The sequence below is a fragment of the Eriocheir sinensis genome, chromosome 24 (assembly GCF_024679095.1).
Source record: "Eriocheir sinensis breed Jianghai 21 chromosome 24, ASM2467909v1, whole genome shotgun sequence".
NCBI classification, from domain to species: domain Eukaryota; kingdom Metazoa; phylum Arthropoda; class Malacostraca; order Decapoda; family Varunidae; genus Eriocheir; species Eriocheir sinensis.
In genome coordinates, this window is record NC_066532.1 from 1,265,951 (window position 1) to 1,285,899 (window position 19,949).

Below are 19,949 nucleotides of genomic sequence, written 5' to 3' on the forward strand. Positions count from 1 at the left end.
TAACCAAGACTATAAGGACGGCAGTAGCATTTTAGTGTAATAAAAACAATAATTCGTAATAAATGGAGATTAATACAAGTGGAAATCTCGCGGGCAGCCTTTCCACCCATAGAACAAATACTGGAATAAGACTAATAGACCTCAAATCCCCATATAACCAAGACTATAAGGACGGCAGTAGCATTTTAGTGTAATAAAAACAATAATTAGTAATAAATGGAGATTAATACAAGTGGAAATCTCGCGGGTAGCCTTTCCACCCATAGAACAAATACTGGAATAAGACCAATAGACCTCAAATCACCATATAACCAAGACTATAAGGACGACAGTAGCATTTTAGTGTAATAAAAACAATAATTCGTAATAAATGGAGATTAATACAAGTGGAAATCTCGCGGGTAGCCTTTCCACCCATAGAACAAATACTGGAATAAGACCAATAGACCTCAAATCCCCATATAACCAAGACTATGATGACGGCAGTAGCATTTTAGTGTAATAAAAACAATAATTCGTAATAAATGGAGATTAATACAAGTGGAAATCTCGCGGGTAGCCTTTCCACCCATAGAACAAATACTGGAATAAGACTAATAGACCTCAAATCACCATATAACCAAGACTATGATGACGGCAGTAGCATTTTAGTGTAATAAAAACAATAATTCGTAATAAATGGAGTTTAATACAAGTGGAAATCTCGCGGGTAGCCTTTCCACCCATAGAACAAATACTGGAATAAGACTAATAGACCTCAAATCACCATATAATCAAGACTATAAGGACGACAGTAGCATTTTAGTGTAATAAAAACAATAATTCGTAATAAATGGAGATTAATACAAGTGGAAATCTCGCGGGTAGCCTTTCCACCCATAGAACAAATACTGGAATAAGACTAATAGACCTCAAATCACCATATAACCAAGACTATAAGGACGACAGTAGCATTTTAGTGTAATAAAAACAATAATTCGTAATAAATGGAGATTAATACAAGTGGAAATCTCGCGGGTAGCCTTTCCACCCATAGAACAAATACTGGAATAAGACCAATAGACCTCAAATCACCATATAACCAAGAATACAAGGACGGTAGAAGCATTTTAGTGTAATAAAAACAATAATTCGTAATAAATGGAGATTAATACAAGTGGAAATCTCGCGGGTAGCCTTTCCACCCATAGAACAAATACTGGAATAAGACCAATAGACCTCAAATCACCATATAACCAAGACTATAAGGACGACAGTAGCATTTTAGTGTAATAATTCGTAATTCCGCGGGGTGCGCAGCTCGAGTCTCTCCCACATTGATCCTCAGCGCCATCTGATGCCAAGGTTTAAGAGTCGCTGTGTTTTTCCCTCCGTGTATTTCTGGAGCCACACTTTCGAGGGTCAAGATCTCCTTCACACACGCTATACGGACATGTGGAGTTGACTGTGTGAGGCTGGGGCTACGGGGGCTGCTCTAGGGGCTGAAACGGGGCTGGAAAATGTCTGCTTCCAGGGTCTGAATTCACGGGGAAAAGAATTCTTGGTGAGGAGACCGCGACCTGTCACCAACACAAGGGGTCTCTGTCTCTCTCCGGTGTTTTGGGGTTATTTTTGGGTGTTTTTAGCTTCCGCGGGGTTTGGGAAGGGGTTTTAGGGGTGGGGTTAAGGGGAGGTTGGTATTGGGGTGGATGGTGGTGATGGTGGTGGTGATGAGGACGTAGGAACAAGGTGGTGGTGCTGGTGGTGGTGGTGATGATGGTGCATTGTGGTGGTGGTGGTGATGCAGGAGGAAGGGGGTGGTGGTGGTGTTGATACGGGGTGGTGATGACTGTGCGGGGTGGTGGTGATTTGGTGATGACTGTGTGTGGGGGGTGGTGATGGTGGTGGTGGTGGTGGTGCTTTGTGGTGGTGAGGTGGTGATGACTGTGTGGGGGGTGGTGGTGGTGGTGGTGGTGATTTGGTGATGACTGTGTGGGGGGTGGTGATGGTGGTTGTCTGGTGGTGGTGATTTGGTGATGACTGAGTAGGGGGTGGTGGTGCTTTGTGGTTGTCTGGTGGTGATGGTGGTGGTGGTGCTTTGTGGTTGTCTGGTGGTGGTGACTTGGTGATGACTGTGTGGGTGGTGGTGGTGGTGCTTTGTGGTTGTCTGGTGGTGGTGATTTGGTGATGACTGTGTGAGGGTGGTGGTGAGGCATGCATGTATTTACCTATTTGTGGTGGTGACTGAGTGATTTTGGTGATAATTGTACATGTGTGGTGATTTTGGTGGTGGTGACTGTGAATTTGGTGATGAGAATGTGTGTGGTGATAGTGGTGATGAAATGGTGCTTCTGGAAAGGTCCTGGTGGTGGTGTTAGGTTGTGTGGTGGTGATGGTGGTGTAATCAGGCAGTTAGGTGGTGGTGGTGATATTGGTGATGAAAATAGGTTACTGTGGTGGTGTTTGCATTGAGTAACCATATATACAACTAATTTGACGCTTGAATCTCCGGAAACCGCCCAAATTTTCTATATAATTCTTACTTATTTCAGATTTTTCATGTTTTGTGTCTTTGGAATGTTTTATCTTGCCTTCCTTGTTAACTTGACATGTACGGGATTAGTTAAACTTCCTCAATAACATATACTTAAACATAGGTCAGTTTTTCTTATGTTTTGTGCCTTCGGAATGTTTTATCTTGCCTTCCTTGTTAACTTGACATGTACAGGATCAGTTAAACATCCTCAATAACATATACTTAAACATAGGTCAGTTTTTCTTATGTTTTGTGCCTTCGGAATGTTTTATCTTGCTCTTCTTGTTAACTTGACATGTACGTGATCAGTTAAACATTCTCGATGACGTATACTTAAACATAGGTCAGTTTTTCTTATGTTTTGTGCCTTCGGAATGTTTTATCTTGCTCTCCTTGTTAACTTGACATGTACGTGATTAGTTAAACATTCTCGATGACATATACTTAAACATAGGTCAGTTTTTCTTATGTTTTGTGCCTTCGGAATGTTTTATCTTGCTCTCCTTGTTAACTTGACATGTACGTGATCAGTTAAACATTCTCGATGACGTATACTTAAACATAGGTCAGTTTTTCTTATGTTTTGTGCCTTCGGAATGTTTTATCTTGCTTTCTTTGTTGATTTGACATGTACGTGATCAGTTAAACATTCTCGATGACGTATACTTAAACATAGGGTCAAGTTTTTCTTATAATTTGTGGCCATTCATGTTTTGTGTCTTCAGAATGTTTTATCTTGCTTTCTTTGTTGATTTAACATGTACAGGATCAGTTGAACATTCTTAATAACATATACTTAAACACAGGGTACAGTTTTTCTCATAATTCGTGCCCATTCATGTTTTCTTGTGATTCATCTCGGCAAAAATGGTTAGTTTGCTATTTACCTGTTCGTCTATGCAGGTAATTTGACACTAAGCATTTTCACTACTAAAGATTTACTCGAATGCATAAGAAAAAGAAAGGTAAATGTGTGGTTTAGCTCCATTAACTCAACATACCATACACACCTTCATATTATGGTTAAAGGGCAAAACTACATGGTCTTTAACAATAATACGAAGGTGCACATGGTTACTTGCAATGGTAAAGAAAGGAAGGGAAGTTAGCTGAAGGAAAGGAAAGGGAGGGAAAAGAAAGGAAGAGAAAGGAAGGGAAAGAGTCAAGTAAAGAGGGAGGATGAGAATCAAAACAGAGAAGTAAAGAAAAAGCAAATAAAGTCACATGGGCAGTTAACCATGTCTTGACCACTAAACAAACTAAATAAAACCTAACACAACCGCTGGATCCCGGACTGCAGCCGCCACTGTCTTATACATTGGTGATGCTGGCATAATTATGTTGGCTATGTTGTTTGTTCAGGTTAGCTCACTTTCTAACCATGTGGGCCGTGGTTAACCTGTCTGCTGCGATTGGCACGGATTTGGCCTTCACTGGTAACCTGGTAACATATACTCCCAGGTCTGTCTCTGCCTCTGTGGTGGATAGTGGAATGTTTCCCATGTGGTATTGGTATGCTGGATTTCCCCTCCCAAGGTACAGGACTTTACATTTTCCTTCATTGAATTATAGCAGCCAGTTATTTCAACAAGCACATGACAGATTTAACCCTCTTAGCACAGAATACTCAAATAACAGCAAGAACTTCTCGTTTTGTATCTCCCCCCAAAAAAGTTACCATGCTCTCTCATAGTTAATTTGACAGGCTTGTGACTCAACATTAAACATTCCTGACAGAGTGCTGTGCTTGCAACAAAGCCTAAAGTTTACCTTGTGTTTGTTATCCGTTCCTTATTTCTTGTGGTTTATTTCCTTTAGGAAATGGTATCTTGTTTTCCTGGTTAACTCAGCATTATATGAATAATTTTAATATGAAACATTACTCATACAGAATATGTAAACATATGCATTAATTTTTTTGCTGATCCATTACTGATTCATCCATCGTGGTTCGTATCCTCAAAAAATTATGTTGCCGCATCATTGATTTCTACCCTGTCATCAATGATACAAGCTGCATACCTTATGTACCCACCAACCAACGGTGCGTCCCATCATTACAATCTCGGGGAACGTGTAACAGTAGAAATTATTCTATATCACTTCACTCGAGTGATGAGAGGGCACCTGCTTTCACTCGTCAGCAACAAGGATGTCTCATCCTCACCAACCAGTTAGAAGTTAGCTTTTCAGAAAGGAACAAAGAAAACAGGATCTTCCTGCTATTTTCTACCTGTTATTGTTGGAGCAGGCAATTTTCACAACCATTGTTACTGAAATTGCTGCGCCTTGTCTGTGTACGGAGACCATGGAGCCCCACATCAGCTGTTGGTGGGACTTGTTGTTTGTCAACCCCAAGGTGCACGGAGCTCATTTACACCACCACATTTACTTCCAGATGAGATTTATTCTCTTGTTGACATATAAGATTTAAAGCACAAGTAAACACCCTCCTGTTAACTCATTAAGGATTGCTTTTCTTCCCTTTTTTTATCCTTCTTACTTTTCTGTGACTTATTTTCCATATCTGAGTCTGCTCACTGCGGGGACTCAGTTTTGGGTCTGTATCAATTTTTTTCCCTTGGTCTCAATGATAATAAATTAATTTCCATGGGTTAAGGGGGTGTCAAGCATGGCCTGTTGTCCCTTCAGGTTTATCCATAACAAACCATAAAAAAAAATTGTTATACGGTAGTAGGTTAATTTTGGTGCAGTTTTAGGACAGATGTATGTTGGCTCATTTTGGCTCGAGCATATTTTGTTTAGATTTTAAGTAGGATGATACAGGTCTTCAGTAAGCAGACATCTTCATATGCATAATTCTACATCATTGGACTGCTTCATTTTTCAACTACCGCCTGTTTTCCCAATGATCTCGGCACATCATTGCGTCCGCTTGAAAAAGATTCGCAGCTATTAGGATTTTTATTTGTGGTAAATGTTAGGATTTTTATGTGCAGTTTTATGACTTTATAGAAGGCCTCTGCACCATGAACTTTAAAATACTTTTGAAAACCTGATAAATCTTCTCTGTTGCCTTTGAGTCTTAACCTGGTAGCAGCAACGGGCCAAATTTGTGGCTTTACCGTGTACCAGCGACGGGCTAAATTTTTGCCATGATATAAACCCCCCAAAATAGATGATGCATAAACTGGTCTCAAATGCATTGATATATATTATGAAATGGTTTGGGTGAGTGATGATTTTCTCTCATTATTCGCGCTTAGAGGGGCCTTTAAGAAACATGATCCCCGCAGCTACTGGGTTAAGGAGAGCGTGACACGTTTGAGAAGTCATAATTCCCAACTCTTATGTTGCTGTATGTAGTGGCATGGGGTCACTAGTTTGGTGGGAATAGGTTACAAATAATATATAAATTCGCTCAAGTGCTTTCATAACTTCTGGTGAATAGAATACCGTGTCCATGTGAAAGAACAGTTGATTGAATTGTGATCGACAGGTGACTCTTGCGGCAGCCTCCCTGTCTTGGGTGGGGAGACATTTGTGCCTAAGACATTTTTTGGTGATTTCTAGAATTTTGGCCTAATTAAATTTTCATGTGGTGCACCTTTTGGTTGAGCTGTCTTTGTCTTTTCAGGCCGTTTTTTTTAATTTTTTAAATTTTTTTTTACGTCGCAGCCTATTGCACTGTTAGACTTTTCCCTGGTGGGGCCTGATGGTCGGTCCAGCCCGTTCTGGCGCAGGCGAGTGTTTATAGTGGCACCATTTTGTGAAGTGTTGTAAAATCTACCTTAACTTTTCCACCTATATCACAAGTTGACTTAGGAAATGTGACCGCTTTACTTCTTGTTTCGGTTATCTAAAAAGTAAAAAAATGGCAGGCAGTTTCTTTATAAAGGTGGCGATATGGATTATCCCGGTAGCTGCGGGGATCATGTTTCTCAAAGGCCCCTCTAAGCGAGAAAAATGAGAAAAAAATCATCACTCACGCAAACCATTTCATAATATATATCAATGCATTTGTGATCAATTTATGCATCATCTATTTTTTGGGGTTTATATCATGGCAAAAATTTGGCCCGTCGCTTGTACACGGTAAAGCCACAAATTTGGCCTGTCGCTGCTACCAGGTTAATATGGAGCCTGGAAAAATACTCAGCCATACAGCACTAATTATCAAGTTCATTTCACTCAATACCAGCTGAAAATAGACAGCCGAGAATGATAACCTTGCATGACATAAATGTTGAACTCTATCCAACCCTTGTCATGGTCTTGCATAAGGCTACACGCTGTACGAAGGGAACCAGTCGTTTTGTTTATGTGTGTTGGCGCTGGTCCATCAACATTATGAGGAGGGAGACTGAGGCGCTAAACATTACTATTATTATTATTATTATTATTATTGAGTCGTGAAAGGGCATCAAGGGAAAAAAACCATGATATATATAGACCCAAATAGAGTTCCTTTAATGAGCAGACATGGATAGGAAAAATAAGACATTGACAGTAAAGTTAAGGAGAATTAAAAGGAGGCGGACAAAAACATTATGAGGTAACAGGTGTGTGTGTGTGTGTGTGTGTTGACTTGCTATAAACTTGTGTCCACCAATTCATTTAGGCTCCATTACTCCATTACATTTGATTAATCTCCTGTATTTAGTCCTCATGCACATGGTAAACTTCTGGAAAAAAGATATGTTTGGGGAATGTTGGGCTGAACAGGGCTGGGATGTAAGGGCCAACCACCACCACCACCACTAAAGTTTTATGTCTGTCGGTGTGAAAATATATTAACCTACTACTGACAAATGTAGTTCATAAAGTTTGGTTGTGTTAGTGTTCTGAGGTGCAGCAATCAATGTGTGTGACTTTAACCGTGAATTATTAAGTACCGTGTTGTGTAATGGGCTTTAAACTTATACAGACTTCTTTTGCTTCCTCACAGACTGAATGAACTTGGGTTAAGGAATGAGTAAGCTGGCACTTGTGCCAAGATGAAGATTGACAGAACGAAGTTGAAGAAAAGCAGCTCAGAAGTTGTAAGTACAAATGTTTCTGTAATGAATGTGGTTTGGCTGTTATTAGTACTTGTGGTGATGTCATTGTCAGCTGTCAAATGTTTACATATATATCTATTATATTCAGTTTATGCGATGGATACGTTCCTGAAAGGACTGTGGAATTTAACCTGTATGCTGTTGACTTTGAATGAAGAGAAGGGTCATGTTAGGTTGCACGTTTTATACGTATACAATGTTGCCAGTGTATCACCACCTCCACTGTTTGCTCCCCTCAGCCCGGCGATTGTGGTTGGTTGATAGAAAAGCTCCAAAGCTGCAGCAATGAGGAACTGCTGCCCATCCTGCGGAGTGTGGAGTCCTGGAGCTACGGCAAGTGTGAACTCTACCACTGGATCGATGTACTGGACAGGTGAGGATGGGGCCATACCGTGCCCTTGGTCTTGGTACACTCCAGCTTCCGTTGCCAGATTATCGTACTCAGAGCATAGTATTTGACGGGTTCTGATGCCTAACTATTACCAAGAAACATCAGGATCTAACTCTTTTAACACTAACAATAAATGAGTTTCGTTATTGGAGCCCATACTCAGAGCATAGTATTTAACGGGTTCTGATGCCTAACTATTACCAAGAAACATCAGGATCTAACTCTTTTAACGCTAACAATAAATGAGTTTCGTTATTGGAGCCCAGAAGACAGTTTTGGGGTAGGAAGTCGGGAAATATAAGCGGCTGAGTACGACAATCTGGCAACGTTGAGTCTCCAGCTATCCTATATTTGCAGGAGCAACACTTAGTGGGCTATTTTTTATCGTTAAGCTGGAAACTTTACAATCAAAAAAGGTTCTATTATACCCCAAAATTCAGAGGGGGTTAAAGAGCACTCGGATAACAGGAAATACACCAACAATCAGCTCATTTTTAGTGTATCCTTATGACTTCAAAAATGTGCTGAAATCCATCTTGGCTTCATGGGATTCATTTGTTATTAATGGGGAAAGTTAGGTTAGGGTATGTGTTGGGATTATCATCTTTTAATGGGAGTTGTGTTATTAATGAGGAAAGTGAAGCTAGGTTAGGATATGTAAGGGAATCATCATACTTATTAATGAGGTAAATCACTTCAAAACTCAGTAGTTGAGTATTGAACAACCTGTGAAGTGTCTTAAGGCTTTATACTCACAGCCAATCTCTATTATATTACAGATTTGATACCATCCTAGAGGAGGCCACAGACAAGGGAGAGGAGGACAAATGGGTCTTGCCGTGCGACCTCCCAGAACACAGTCATGTAAGTTGAAGGGCTACATTGTATAAGTGTGTGAATGTCTTGGTTTCTGGATCTCTGTGTAAGTTTCTGTTTAATCTTTTTGAATTGTCCTGTTTTTTTTTTTGCTGTAGTCTCAGTTACTCTCACCGGCCATTTTCCAGGAGCAGCATTGGCATAATATTTTTTTTACATCCTTCACTATGGAAATAAAAAGATCAGCAGGCGTGATTTCTACTTAGCACATTATCGCTAACTTGCTATTGGTTTCTGCGAATGTTAACTCGGTGTAAGTTTCCGTTTCATCTTTTTGAATAGTCTCATTTTTTTCTTCTGGTGTGATGTAGTTTTTCTTACTTTTTTTCCCTCGCTGTTTTTTTTTTATTTTATTTAATTTTTTTTACGGTAAAGGAAACAGCTCAAGGGCATTAAAAAAAAAGAAAACAATGAAAAAAAAGCCTGCAAATCACTGCTCCTATTAAGTTGAGTGGCCAAAAGAGGTCAATTTCGGGAGGAGAGGTGTCCTGATCTGCCCTTTGCCCTCGACTGCTTCCTCTGCCATGAAAAAATAAATAGAATAAAAGTTGATGAGCCTTAACAGTTCAACACCACACTAAAAGAGTTCAGAGGAGTGGCTAAAAGAGAGGTCAATATCAGGAGGAGAGGTGTCCTGATATGCCCTCTTGCCATTTGCCCTCGACTGCTTCCTCTGCCATGAAAAAAATAAATAAAATAAATGTTGAGGAACCTTAAGGGACTTTTACACTGGGGAAATTTTCTGTGGATCTTCAGTCAAACCATGATTTCCGCTGGCGTGGTTCTCATATTTCCGTGGTTTTCTGACGTGTCTGTGAACTTCCAAAGCTACCGTAGATTTCACCAAAGGAAGACAGTATTACTCACCATCATCATCAGCAGCAGCAATAACAAGAAACAAATGAAAATCACGCCAGCGGAAATCGTGGTTTGACTGAAGATCCACGGAGAATTTGCCCAGTGTAATTTCCCCTTTAACAGTTCAACACCACACATACACACACACACACTAACTCCACCCTGCCTTTCCTCACCAGGTTCAGGAGCTGGTGGTGTGGGTGCTCCACTTCACCACACTGCTGGTGGAGCACTCCTTCTCCCGCCACCTCTACTCCTCGGTGGAGCACCTCATCACACTCCTCTCCTCCACCTCCATGACCATCGTGCTCGCCGTCCTCAACTTGCTGTACATGTTCAGCAAAAGGTGGGAAGGAGGGACTGTGTGCATGAGGCTTGGGTGTTATTTTTTTATTTTTTATTTTTTTTACAGTAGAGGAGACGGTTCAAAGGCACACAAAAAAAGAAAACAATAATAAAAAAAAAAGCCCGCTACTTTCTGCTCCTAAAAAGATTACAGTGGCCAGAAGAGAGGTCATTTATTATAGGGATGAGTGAGACTTGGGTGTTGGGTGTTCTAAAGGAGGTGGGTGAGTGAGACTTGGGTGTTATTGCATTTATAGGGATGAGTAAGTCTTGGGTGTTGGGTGTCTTAAAGGAAGTGAGACCTGGGTGTTGTGTTTTTTGGGATGAGTGAGTCTTGGGTGTTTGGAGCTCAAAAGGAAGTGGGTGAGTGAGACTTGGGTGTTATTGTCTATTGGGATGTGGGTGAGTGAGTCTTGAGTGTTGGGTGATGATTGCGTAGTAGTCTTCCTGTGACCTCCATCACTTTGAATCGCTTTGTAGGTCCACCTCCTTGTGAGCCTCTCCTGTTTAATCATGTCTTAATGTGTCTGCCTTTAAGAAGACGATCCCCTCCCCCCCTAAAAAAGAGTGGACTGTGCATTTGGCAAGTTGTATTCAGAATTAGTCTCATAGGAAAGATATACAGAAAGGATGTTGCAGTTTCATAGGGAAGAAAAAATATCACCCCATATCTGTTGTTCTGGTACCAGGAACTCACCACCCCAAAAAAAGGTTGGACTATGCATTTGGCAAGTTGTATTCAGCATTAGTCTCAGATAGGAAATATGTACAGGAAGGATGTTGTAGTTTCATAGGGAAGCAAATCTATCACCCCATATCTGTTGCTCTGGTACCAGGAACTCATTTAGGGGATGGCCACAGCAGAAGTCCTGGGTTCTCCCATACATAGATAGATAGATGTTAATTGACTTATGGGAGAGAAGATAGAAAGAAACAAGGGAAATGGAAGAGAAGGAAAGAAGGGAAGGAAAGGCAAGGGATGGGTGGAAGAAAAAGGGACAGAAAAATAAAAGGCTTAGTGTAATTAGAATATTCCAAATACTCAAAATACAGTAGAATAAAATGTTACACTAGAATAAACTAGAAAAAAAATACAAAATAAATATATATACTGCACATAATGGATAAAATTAACAAGTCTACTGAAAAAATGTGCCTTTATACAGTAGATTAAAATGTTACACTTGGATAAACTAGAAAAAATTACAAAATAAATATATATACTGCACATAGTGGATGAAATTAACAAGATTACTGAAAAAATGTGCCTTTTACAGTAGAATAAAATGTTACACTTGAATAAACTAGAAAAAATTACAAAATGAAAATATATACTGCACATAATGGATGAAATTAACATGATTACTGAAAAAATGTGCCTTAATACAGTAGAATAAAATGTTGCACTTGGATAAACTAGAAAAAAATACAAAATAAATATATATGCTGCACTTAGTGGATGAAATTGACAAGACTACTGAAAAAATGTGCCTTAATACAGTAGAATAAAATGTTACACTTGAATAAACTAGAAAAAAATTACAAAATGAAAATATATACTGCACTTAGTGGATGAAATTAACAAGATTACTGAGAAAAAATGTGCCTTAATACAGTAGAATAAAATGTTACACTTGGATAAACTAGAAAAAAATTACAAAATGAAAATATATACTGCACTTAGTGGATGAAATTAACAAGATTACTGAGAAAAAATGTGGCTTTTACAGTAGATTAAAATGTTACACTTGGATAAACTAGAAAAAATTACAAAATAAATATATATACTGCACTTAGTGGATGAAATTGACAAGATTACTGAAAAAATGTGCCTTTTACAATAGAATGAAATGTTACACTTGGATAAACTAGAAAAAAAATACAAAATAAATTTATATACTGCACATAATGGATGAAATTAACAAGATTACTGAGAAAAAAATGTGTCTTTATACATGCACGAGTTTTTGGTTTGCCTCATGATAGATGGCAGTGAGAAGTTATTATAGAAGGATAAAAACAACTGAAATAACGAACATCTCCAGAGAGCGGAAATATTACAAGACGGTATCAGTGCTTATTATTTTTGAGGCCATTTCTGTCTGAGAGGTCACCACACCCCCCCTGAGATAACACATTCCTGAAACAATGGAAGGTCAGTGTGGGTGAGATAAGGTAGATTAGGGGAGCAAGTTAACAAGCAAGGATGAGGTGTAAGGGGAGGAGGGAAGGAGTGTATTTTGCCAGATATTAGGTTAGGTTAGGTTAGGTTAGATGCTGTATTAGTATTTACATGGGAGATTAGGGGAGCAAGTTAACAAGCAAGGATGAGGTGTAAGGGGAGGAGGGAAGGAGTGTATTTTGCCAGATATTAGGTTAGGTTAGGTTAGGTTAGATGCTGTATTAGTATTTACATGGGAGATTAGGGGAGCAAGTTAACAAGCAAGGATGAGGTGTAAGGGGAGGAGGGAAGGAGTATATTTTGCCAGATATTAGGTTAGGTTAGATGCTGTATTAGTATTTACATGGGAGATTAGGGGAGCAAGTTAACAAGCAAGGATGAGGTGTAAGGGGAGGAGGGAAGGAGTATATTTTGCCAGATATTAGGTTAGGTTAGATGCTGTATTAGTATTTACATGGGAGATTAGGGGAGCAAGTTAACAAGCAAGGATGAGGTGTAAGGGGAGGAGGGAAGGAGTATATTTTGCCAGATATTAGGTTAGGTTAGATGCTGTATTAGTATTTACATGGGAGATTAGGGGAGCAAGTTAACAAGCAAGGATGAGGTGTAAGGGGAGGAGGGAAGGAGTATATTTTGCCAGATATTAGGTTGGGTTAGCTTAGATGCTGTATTAGTATTTACATGGGAGATTAGGGGAGCAAGTTAACAAGCAAGGATGAGGTGTAAGGGGAGGAGGGAAGGAGTATATTTTGCCAGATATTAGGTTAGGTTAGATGCTGTATTAGTGTTTACAAGGGAGATTAGGGGAGCAAGTTAACAAGCAAGGATGAGGTGTAAGGGGAGGAGGGAAGGAGTATATTTTGCCAGATATTAGGTTAGGTTAGATGCTGTATTAGTATTTACATGGGAGATTAGGGGAGCAAGTCAACAAGCAAGGGGGGCTTTGTGGTGCAGTGGTTAGCACACTCGGCTCACAACCGAGAGAGCCTGGGTTCGATTCCCGGGTGGAGTGGAAAAATTTATGCGGCTTTTCCGATACCCTACGCCCCTGTCCACCCAGCAGTGAATGGGTACCAGGTATTAATTGGGGGTTGTGTCCTGTCTCCTGGGATCTGTTACCTTCTATAATTCCTTCCCCCTCCTGTCTCTGGCATATGACCACAGATGTTGCGCCGACTAGACGAAACTTTCCAACTTTCCTTCAGATCATCACAGTATTAATAGAGAAATACCTATTATCATACCTTACATTGATTTTATGGTGGATTCAGTATCATTTAATATACTACTCGTCATTTATTTATTGTTTACCGAGGAAGGGGGAATGTATCAAAACCAGCTAATGATCTTATTCCTTTGTTTTATTTTGTTAGCATTGTTATTATTACTATATTTATTTTATTTCTTTATTTACATGGAATGAGGGTGTGAGTGTGTGTGAAGGTTCTTATTTATGCATTAGGGTCACAAAAGGAGGAGGAAGAGGAGTTGTGTGGTGTCCGGAAGGAGTAGGAGGAGGTGTCTGGGTGGATGGAGGAAGAGAAGGTGTTTGGGTGGAAGGAGGAGGAGATGTGTGTTATGAGGGTGGAAGGAGGAGGAGGAGGAGGAGGTGTCTGGTTGGATGGAGAAGGAGAAGGAAGTATCTGGGTGGAAGGAGGAGGAGGAGAAGGAGATGTGTGTTATGCGGGTGGAAGGAGGAGGAGGAGGTGTCTGGGTGGATGGAGCAGGAGAAGGTGTTTGGGCGGAAGGAGGAGAAGGAGGCATCTGGGTGGCTGGAGGAGAAGGAAGTATCTGGGTGGAAGGAGGAGGAGGAGGAGGTGTCTGGGTAGCTGGAGAAGGAGAAGGAATTTATCTGGGTGGAAGGAGGAGGAGGAGGAGGTGTCTGGGTGGATGGAGAAGAAGGAAGTATCTGGATGGAAGTAGGAGGAGGAGGTGTGTGTTATGTATGTGGAAGGAGGAGGAATTATCTGGGTGGAAGAAGGAGGAGGAGGAGGAGGAGAAGGAGGCATCTGGGTGGATGGAGAAGGAGAAGGAAGTATCTGGATGGAAGGAGGAGGAGGAGGAGGAGGTGTGTGTTATGTAGGTGGAAGGAGGGGGAAGCATTTGGGTGGAAGGAGGAGGAGGAGGTGGTGGAGGTGTGAGTCATTTGCTGTCTGGGTTCACGTGGAGGTATTGATCTGATGAGTAAGTTGTCGTGGAATGTCATTGATCACGCACAAACAGATTAAACAGCAAAACAGAAATAACTTTAATGCCTCACTGAGAAAAGTAATCACCCTACAGTATATTAATTCTTAAGCGCAGTCGAGAAGATGGCGCCAAGAGAGGATGGCGCCACTATAAACACTTGCCTGTGCCATGACGGGCTGGGGCCGAATACCATCCAGGCCCCTCAAGCAAGCCTACCAGCGTTATAGGAGTAGACATAAAATAAATAAATAAATAAATAAAAAATCGGCCTTTCTACCCGAGTCAGGCGCTGCAAATACAAATCTTAGTGTCAGTTTGAGTTTATTCAGAATATGTTAACAGGAATACATTAAGGTCGGCATTATAAGACACCTTCGCTTCTCACATCAGCTATTTCTAAAGGTCAAAGAGGGGGTCAGTCAGGTTCTAGTGAGTGTTTCTTTAGGTTCACGGTACAGAAGAAGGGTCATACTACCACCAGGGTCATAAAACTACTCCTGGAAATGCATCAAAACCAGCTAATGATCTTATTCCTTTGTCAAAATTTGTTAGCATTATTGTTATTACTATTTTTTATTTATTTTTATTTATATGGAATGAGGGTGTGAGCGTGTGTGAAGGTTCTTATGTATGCACAACTCCTGCAAAAGCCTCGACAAATATGTGTTCTTTGGGGGCGAAATGTCTTACAATTCGACCCTAAGCTTTGTAATTACCCAGCAGTGGATGAAAACAATCCTAGCTCAGTTTGGGTTGCTTGTCTTTTCTACAGGATTTACTTATTTATTTATTTATCTACAGCACAGGGAGCAACTCAAGGGCAATGGAAAGAAAGTAGAAAAAAAAGCCTGCCATCTGAGTTGTTGTGTGTGTGCGTCCTTCTTTTGCTTGTCTTTTCTACAGGATTTATTTATTTATTTATCTACAGCACAGGGAGCAACTCTGGCAATGAAAAGAAAGTAGAAAAAAAAAGCCTGCCATCTGAGTTGTTGTGTGTGTGCGTCCTTCTTTTGCTTGTCTTTTCTACAGGATTTATTTATTTATTTATTTATTTATCTACAGCACAGGGAGCAACTCTGGCAATGGAAAGAAAGTAGAAAAAAAAGCCTGCCATTTGAGTTGTTGTGTGTGTGTGCGTCCTTCTTTTGCTTGTCTTTTCTACAGGATTTATTTATTTATTTATTTATCTACAGCACAGGGAGCAACTCTGGCAATGAAAAGAAAGTAGAAAAAAAAGCCTGCCATCTGAGTTGTTGTGTGTGTGCGTCCTTCTTTTGCTTGTCTTTTCTACAGGATTTACTTATTTATTTATTTATCTACAGCACAGGGAGCAACTCAAGGGCAACGAAAAGAAAGTAGAAATAAAAGCCTGCCATTTGAGTTGTTGTGTGTGTGTGTCCTTCTTTTGCTTGTCTTTTCTACAGGATTTATTTTACTCATTTATTTATCTACAGCACAGGGAGCAACTCTGGCAATGAAAAGAAAGTAGAAAAAAAGCCTGCCATTTGAGTTGTTGTGTGTGTGTGTCCTTCTTTTGCTTGTCTTTTCTACAGGATTTATTTTACTCATTTATTTATCTACAGCACAGGGAGCAACTCAAGGGCAACGAAAAGAAAGTAGAAAAAAAAAGCCTGCCATCTGAGTTGTTGTGTGTGTTCCCTTCTTTGCATCAGTTTTCCCTCATCCGCCTCCAGCCACAGTGTTATTGTCATTTGTTTAGTATTGTTATTATTGTTATGCTCTCCTGGATTTTAGTTACTGTGTCCTTTTTGGCATAATTTATTGCTTTCCTGATTTCAGTTGCTGTGTCCACATTAGCACAAGTTATTCTTCCTTCCCTGATATCAGCTGTTTTGTTCTTTTTGGCACAAGTTAGTCTTCTTCCCTGATATCAGTTGTATTATCCTTTATTATTATTTATTTACTATTATTGTCATTTTCTTCCTGATTTTAGTTGCCGTGTCTTTTGTAGCGTAAATTCTGCACCCGAAATTGGGTCCTTCACTGGGCTCTACCTGCCACCTGGTGGCCCTGGTGGAACTACCAAAATAAATATTCACGCGGAGTATGTCCAAATAATTTTTCTTACTAGTTTTTTGCTATTATTTAGAAATCACATTTTTCTCATAGCTACGGTATAGAGACACTTGACTTAGTAGTAGTATTCAAGAAACAGGGAAATGCAAGAAATAGGAAATTTAAATGTATTTTTTCCCACGTAAACAATTGTCACATGCTCTGTTTTGTTCCTTTAAAGTTCCATATAGTGAATGTAATATTATAAGATGCTAAAGATGTGTGCATTATGATTTAAATTAGAAATATGAAATAAGTATAATACTTGGTGCCGGCAGCGTGCGATATGTTTGGCAGCAGTGTAAACAACCTCCTGTGCTCTGATTGGAGGGACAGAGGAATGCATCGTGTTGAGGCAGCGCCGTGCCAGCCGGAGGAATGTTGAGTGGCAGGATTTTCAACACTTCTTCCACCACTGCTATAAGATTTTAAGAGCATGACACCATGCCAGACTTGTTTGACTTCTCTTTTCTTGGAAATATTTACCCAAGAGGCCGCACTGGTGCCTTCCTATTAACCACGGGATGGAGTGTTGTAGGATATATCAGTGAATGCTCTTATTTTGCCAAGAGTGTTCAATACAACATGAATAATGTACAGCACTCGGATATTTTGGTGTAAGCATGATAGTGACCATCACAACTCTGTTTAGCTAGTTTGGTACAGAAAAATGTCAATTAAGCCTCACTGGACCCCAGCTGGCCGCAGGCATGGCTCTGGCAGAGGCTCCAGCAGGGCCACCAGATGGCAGGTCCAGCTCAGTGAAGGAGTGTTGGCTACTCTTTACTTCGTCTTATAGGAACTGTGGTTAGCGGGCTTTTTTTCTACACTTTCTTTTTGTTGCCCTTGAACTGCTTCCTTGTAAAAAAAAAAAAAAAATAATAATAATAAATAATAATGCTTGTCTTCCCTTGTCGGCAGATCCAACTTCATCACAAGGCTGGCTGTGGCGCCCCGACAGGCCCTGCTGACCCGTCTCATCAACCTTGCCGAGCCTTGGGGGGGCAAGGACAATGGCTTCGGCCTTGCACAGTGCTGCCAGAACCTCCCTCTCACTGTGAGTTGAAGGGCGTTTATTCATCTCTCTTGGGATATTGATGATGATAATTTTAATCATTAGAGCTTGACAAAGAAAACTGACTAATTGTAAGTACATATAATTTAATTTAATTCCAGTAAAAAAACACTAATTTGAGTCATGGTGTTTGTGCTAATCATTTCACCTCATACCAGGAAAAAAAAGGTCACTTGTGTTTTATGAGTTTATCTTTTCGTCACTCAGGATTTCCCCGAGAACGCCACAACACTCCACTACGAGTTTTACGGCGAGCACCAGCAGCCACAGCAGCAGCAACCACAGCAGCAGCAGCAGCAGGCCCACCACAGCGATGGGGCCAGCGGAGGCAGCAGTGGTGGTGGGGGCAGTTGTCGAGGGAACAGCTCCATCATCACCATCCACATCGACAACATGCAGAACATCAACAAGTCACCAGCCCAGGTCATGGAGGAGTTGATGCAGGTGTACAAAGTGCCTAGTGATAAACAGGTAAGAGGACTCGATGTGCTTTTTTATTAATTTATTTATTTTTCCGTTAACCCGTCTGCTGTGATTGGCACGGATTTGGCCTTCACTGGTAGCCTATTAACATATACTCCCATGTCTTTCTCTGCCTCTGTGGTGGATAGTGGAGTGTTTCTCATGTGGTATTGGTGTGCTGGATATCCCCTCCCAAGGTGCAGGACTTACATCTTTCTTCATTGAATTGTAGCAGCCACTTTTGTTCCACTCCTGTAGCTTGGTGAGGTCTTCTCGTACGAAATCCACAGCCAAGGGGTTAATTAATGTTGCCCACTAGAGGATTAACAGTGCCTATATCTTGAATTATCATTACCCACAGTCTAGATGTTCCTGGTTACTGACCGAGATGTTTTGTTGTGTTTCAGATGGTCCTTTTTACTCACATAAGGTTAGCCCATAGTTTTGGGTCATATGAAACCCGGCTGCAGTGTGTGCAGGCCCGGCTCCAGGCCTTGTCAGTGCTGGTGTATTGCAACGCCCTCCAGGTGGGTCTGATGCCTGTTTACTGCTTGTATGGGTGAAAGTAGTGCTGGTTTAAGCTATTTACTTATTTTTCAGCTGCTGCCTGTTAATGGATTTTTTTCAGTAGCAAGTTTTAATGTATGGATATAATTGCAGTTCTTTAAATTTACTTATATGACATTATTTCATTGATGCAGTAAGTGGTGGATTATTATTATTGATATTTTTTGTTACTTAATGTTTTATGTTTTATGGATAAATGCTGTGGTAGTTCTCTGTGAGTCATGTTTTATAGATGAAGATGATGATGCTCCTCCTTTATGGTGTTTTTTTATATAGCAAGAGAGATTGAGTGTGAGGCTAAAGGATATGATTTCTAGTGTTGTGTGTGGACAGAAAGAGGTGAGTGAAACCCTAACACGTAATTGCAGAAGTCAGAGAGAGGATGAGTCTGAGTGAACTGTAGAATAGAAGAGAAGAGAGGATGAGTCTGAGTGAACTGTAGAATAGAAGAGAGGATGAGTATGAGTGAACCGTAGACTAAGAGAGAAGATTAACATTTCACTATGATGAAGATACACTGCGCAAATTTGACATGAGCTGCTTGTTTACCATGTTGAGCTCTGTTTGATGAGAGTAGATTCTGACATGATCTCACCTTACCTCACAGCTTTGTCCTTGTTCTGTTCGTGACGTGGCTCTCCCTTCCTCCGTTCCAGGATAACGCAAACACAGTCTTGTACTCGGGGCTTCTGGACGAATTTGTGGAGGTCCTGGAGCTGAACGACACTAAGCTAACAGAGATCAAGGCGGCCACGCTGCGCACCTTGACCTCCATTATTCACCTGGATAGAATGCCCAGCTTCCCAAAGTGAGTTCCTACCTCTCTGTGTGGTGTGGTGCTCTCCGAGAATCCTGCTAATCCAACAATCCTTTCTCTTGTGTGTTGTGGAGTTATCAAAACCGAGAGAGCCCAGGTTCGATTCCTGGGCGGAGTGGAAATATTTGGGCGGCTTTTCCAATACCCAGCAGTGAATGGATACTAGGTATTAATTGGGGGTTGTGTCCCGTCTCCTGGGATCTGTTCCCTTCTCCTATAATTCCTTCCCGTTCTGTCTCTCCGGCATATGACCACAGATGTTGCGCCGACTAAACGAAACTTTCCAACTTTTTCTAAGAATCCTATTAACCTGTCCGCTGCAATTGGCATGGATTTGGCCCTCACTGGTAGCCTGGTAACATACACTCCCAGGTCTTTCTCTGCCTCTGTGGTGGATAGTGGAGTGTTTCCCATGTGGTATTGGTGTGCTGGATTTCCCCTCCCAAGGTGCATGACTTTACACTTTTCTTCATTGAATTGTAGCAGCTACTTTTTGTTCCTTTCCTTTAGCTTGGTGATGTCTTCTTGTAGGAAATCCAGTCAAAGGGTTAATATTCTTCCTTCCTTCCTTGCA

General features: G+C 40.7%; 1 protein-coding gene across 12 annotated transcripts in view; it reads left to right on the top strand.

The window, feature by feature from the left end:
• The window catches only part of LOC127002701 (E3 ubiquitin-protein ligase HUWE1-like), a 92,158-nt gene that overhangs the window by 10,597 nt on the left and 61,612 nt on the right, over window positions 1-19,949 (top strand). For 6 of the 12 annotated variants that reach the window (XM_050868777.1, XM_050868776.1, XM_050868778.1 and 3 more), the window contains exons 1-9: window positions 1,380-1,448; window positions 7,425-7,518; window positions 7,776-7,909; window positions 8,707-8,791; window positions 9,841-10,007; window positions 17,376-17,511; window positions 17,737-18,000; window positions 18,399-18,518; window positions 19,215-19,366. In XM_050868777.1, the coding sequence (XP_050724734.1) occupies window positions 7,474-7,518; window positions 7,776-7,909; window positions 8,707-8,791; window positions 9,841-10,007; window positions 17,376-17,511; window positions 17,737-18,000; window positions 18,399-18,518; window positions 19,215-19,366 (1,103 nt within the window). In that variant the 5' untranslated portion in view covers window positions 1,380-1,448; window positions 7,425-7,473. The other 6 variants (XM_050868768.1, XM_050868772.1, XM_050868766.1 and 3 more) reach the window with 5 other exon arrangements.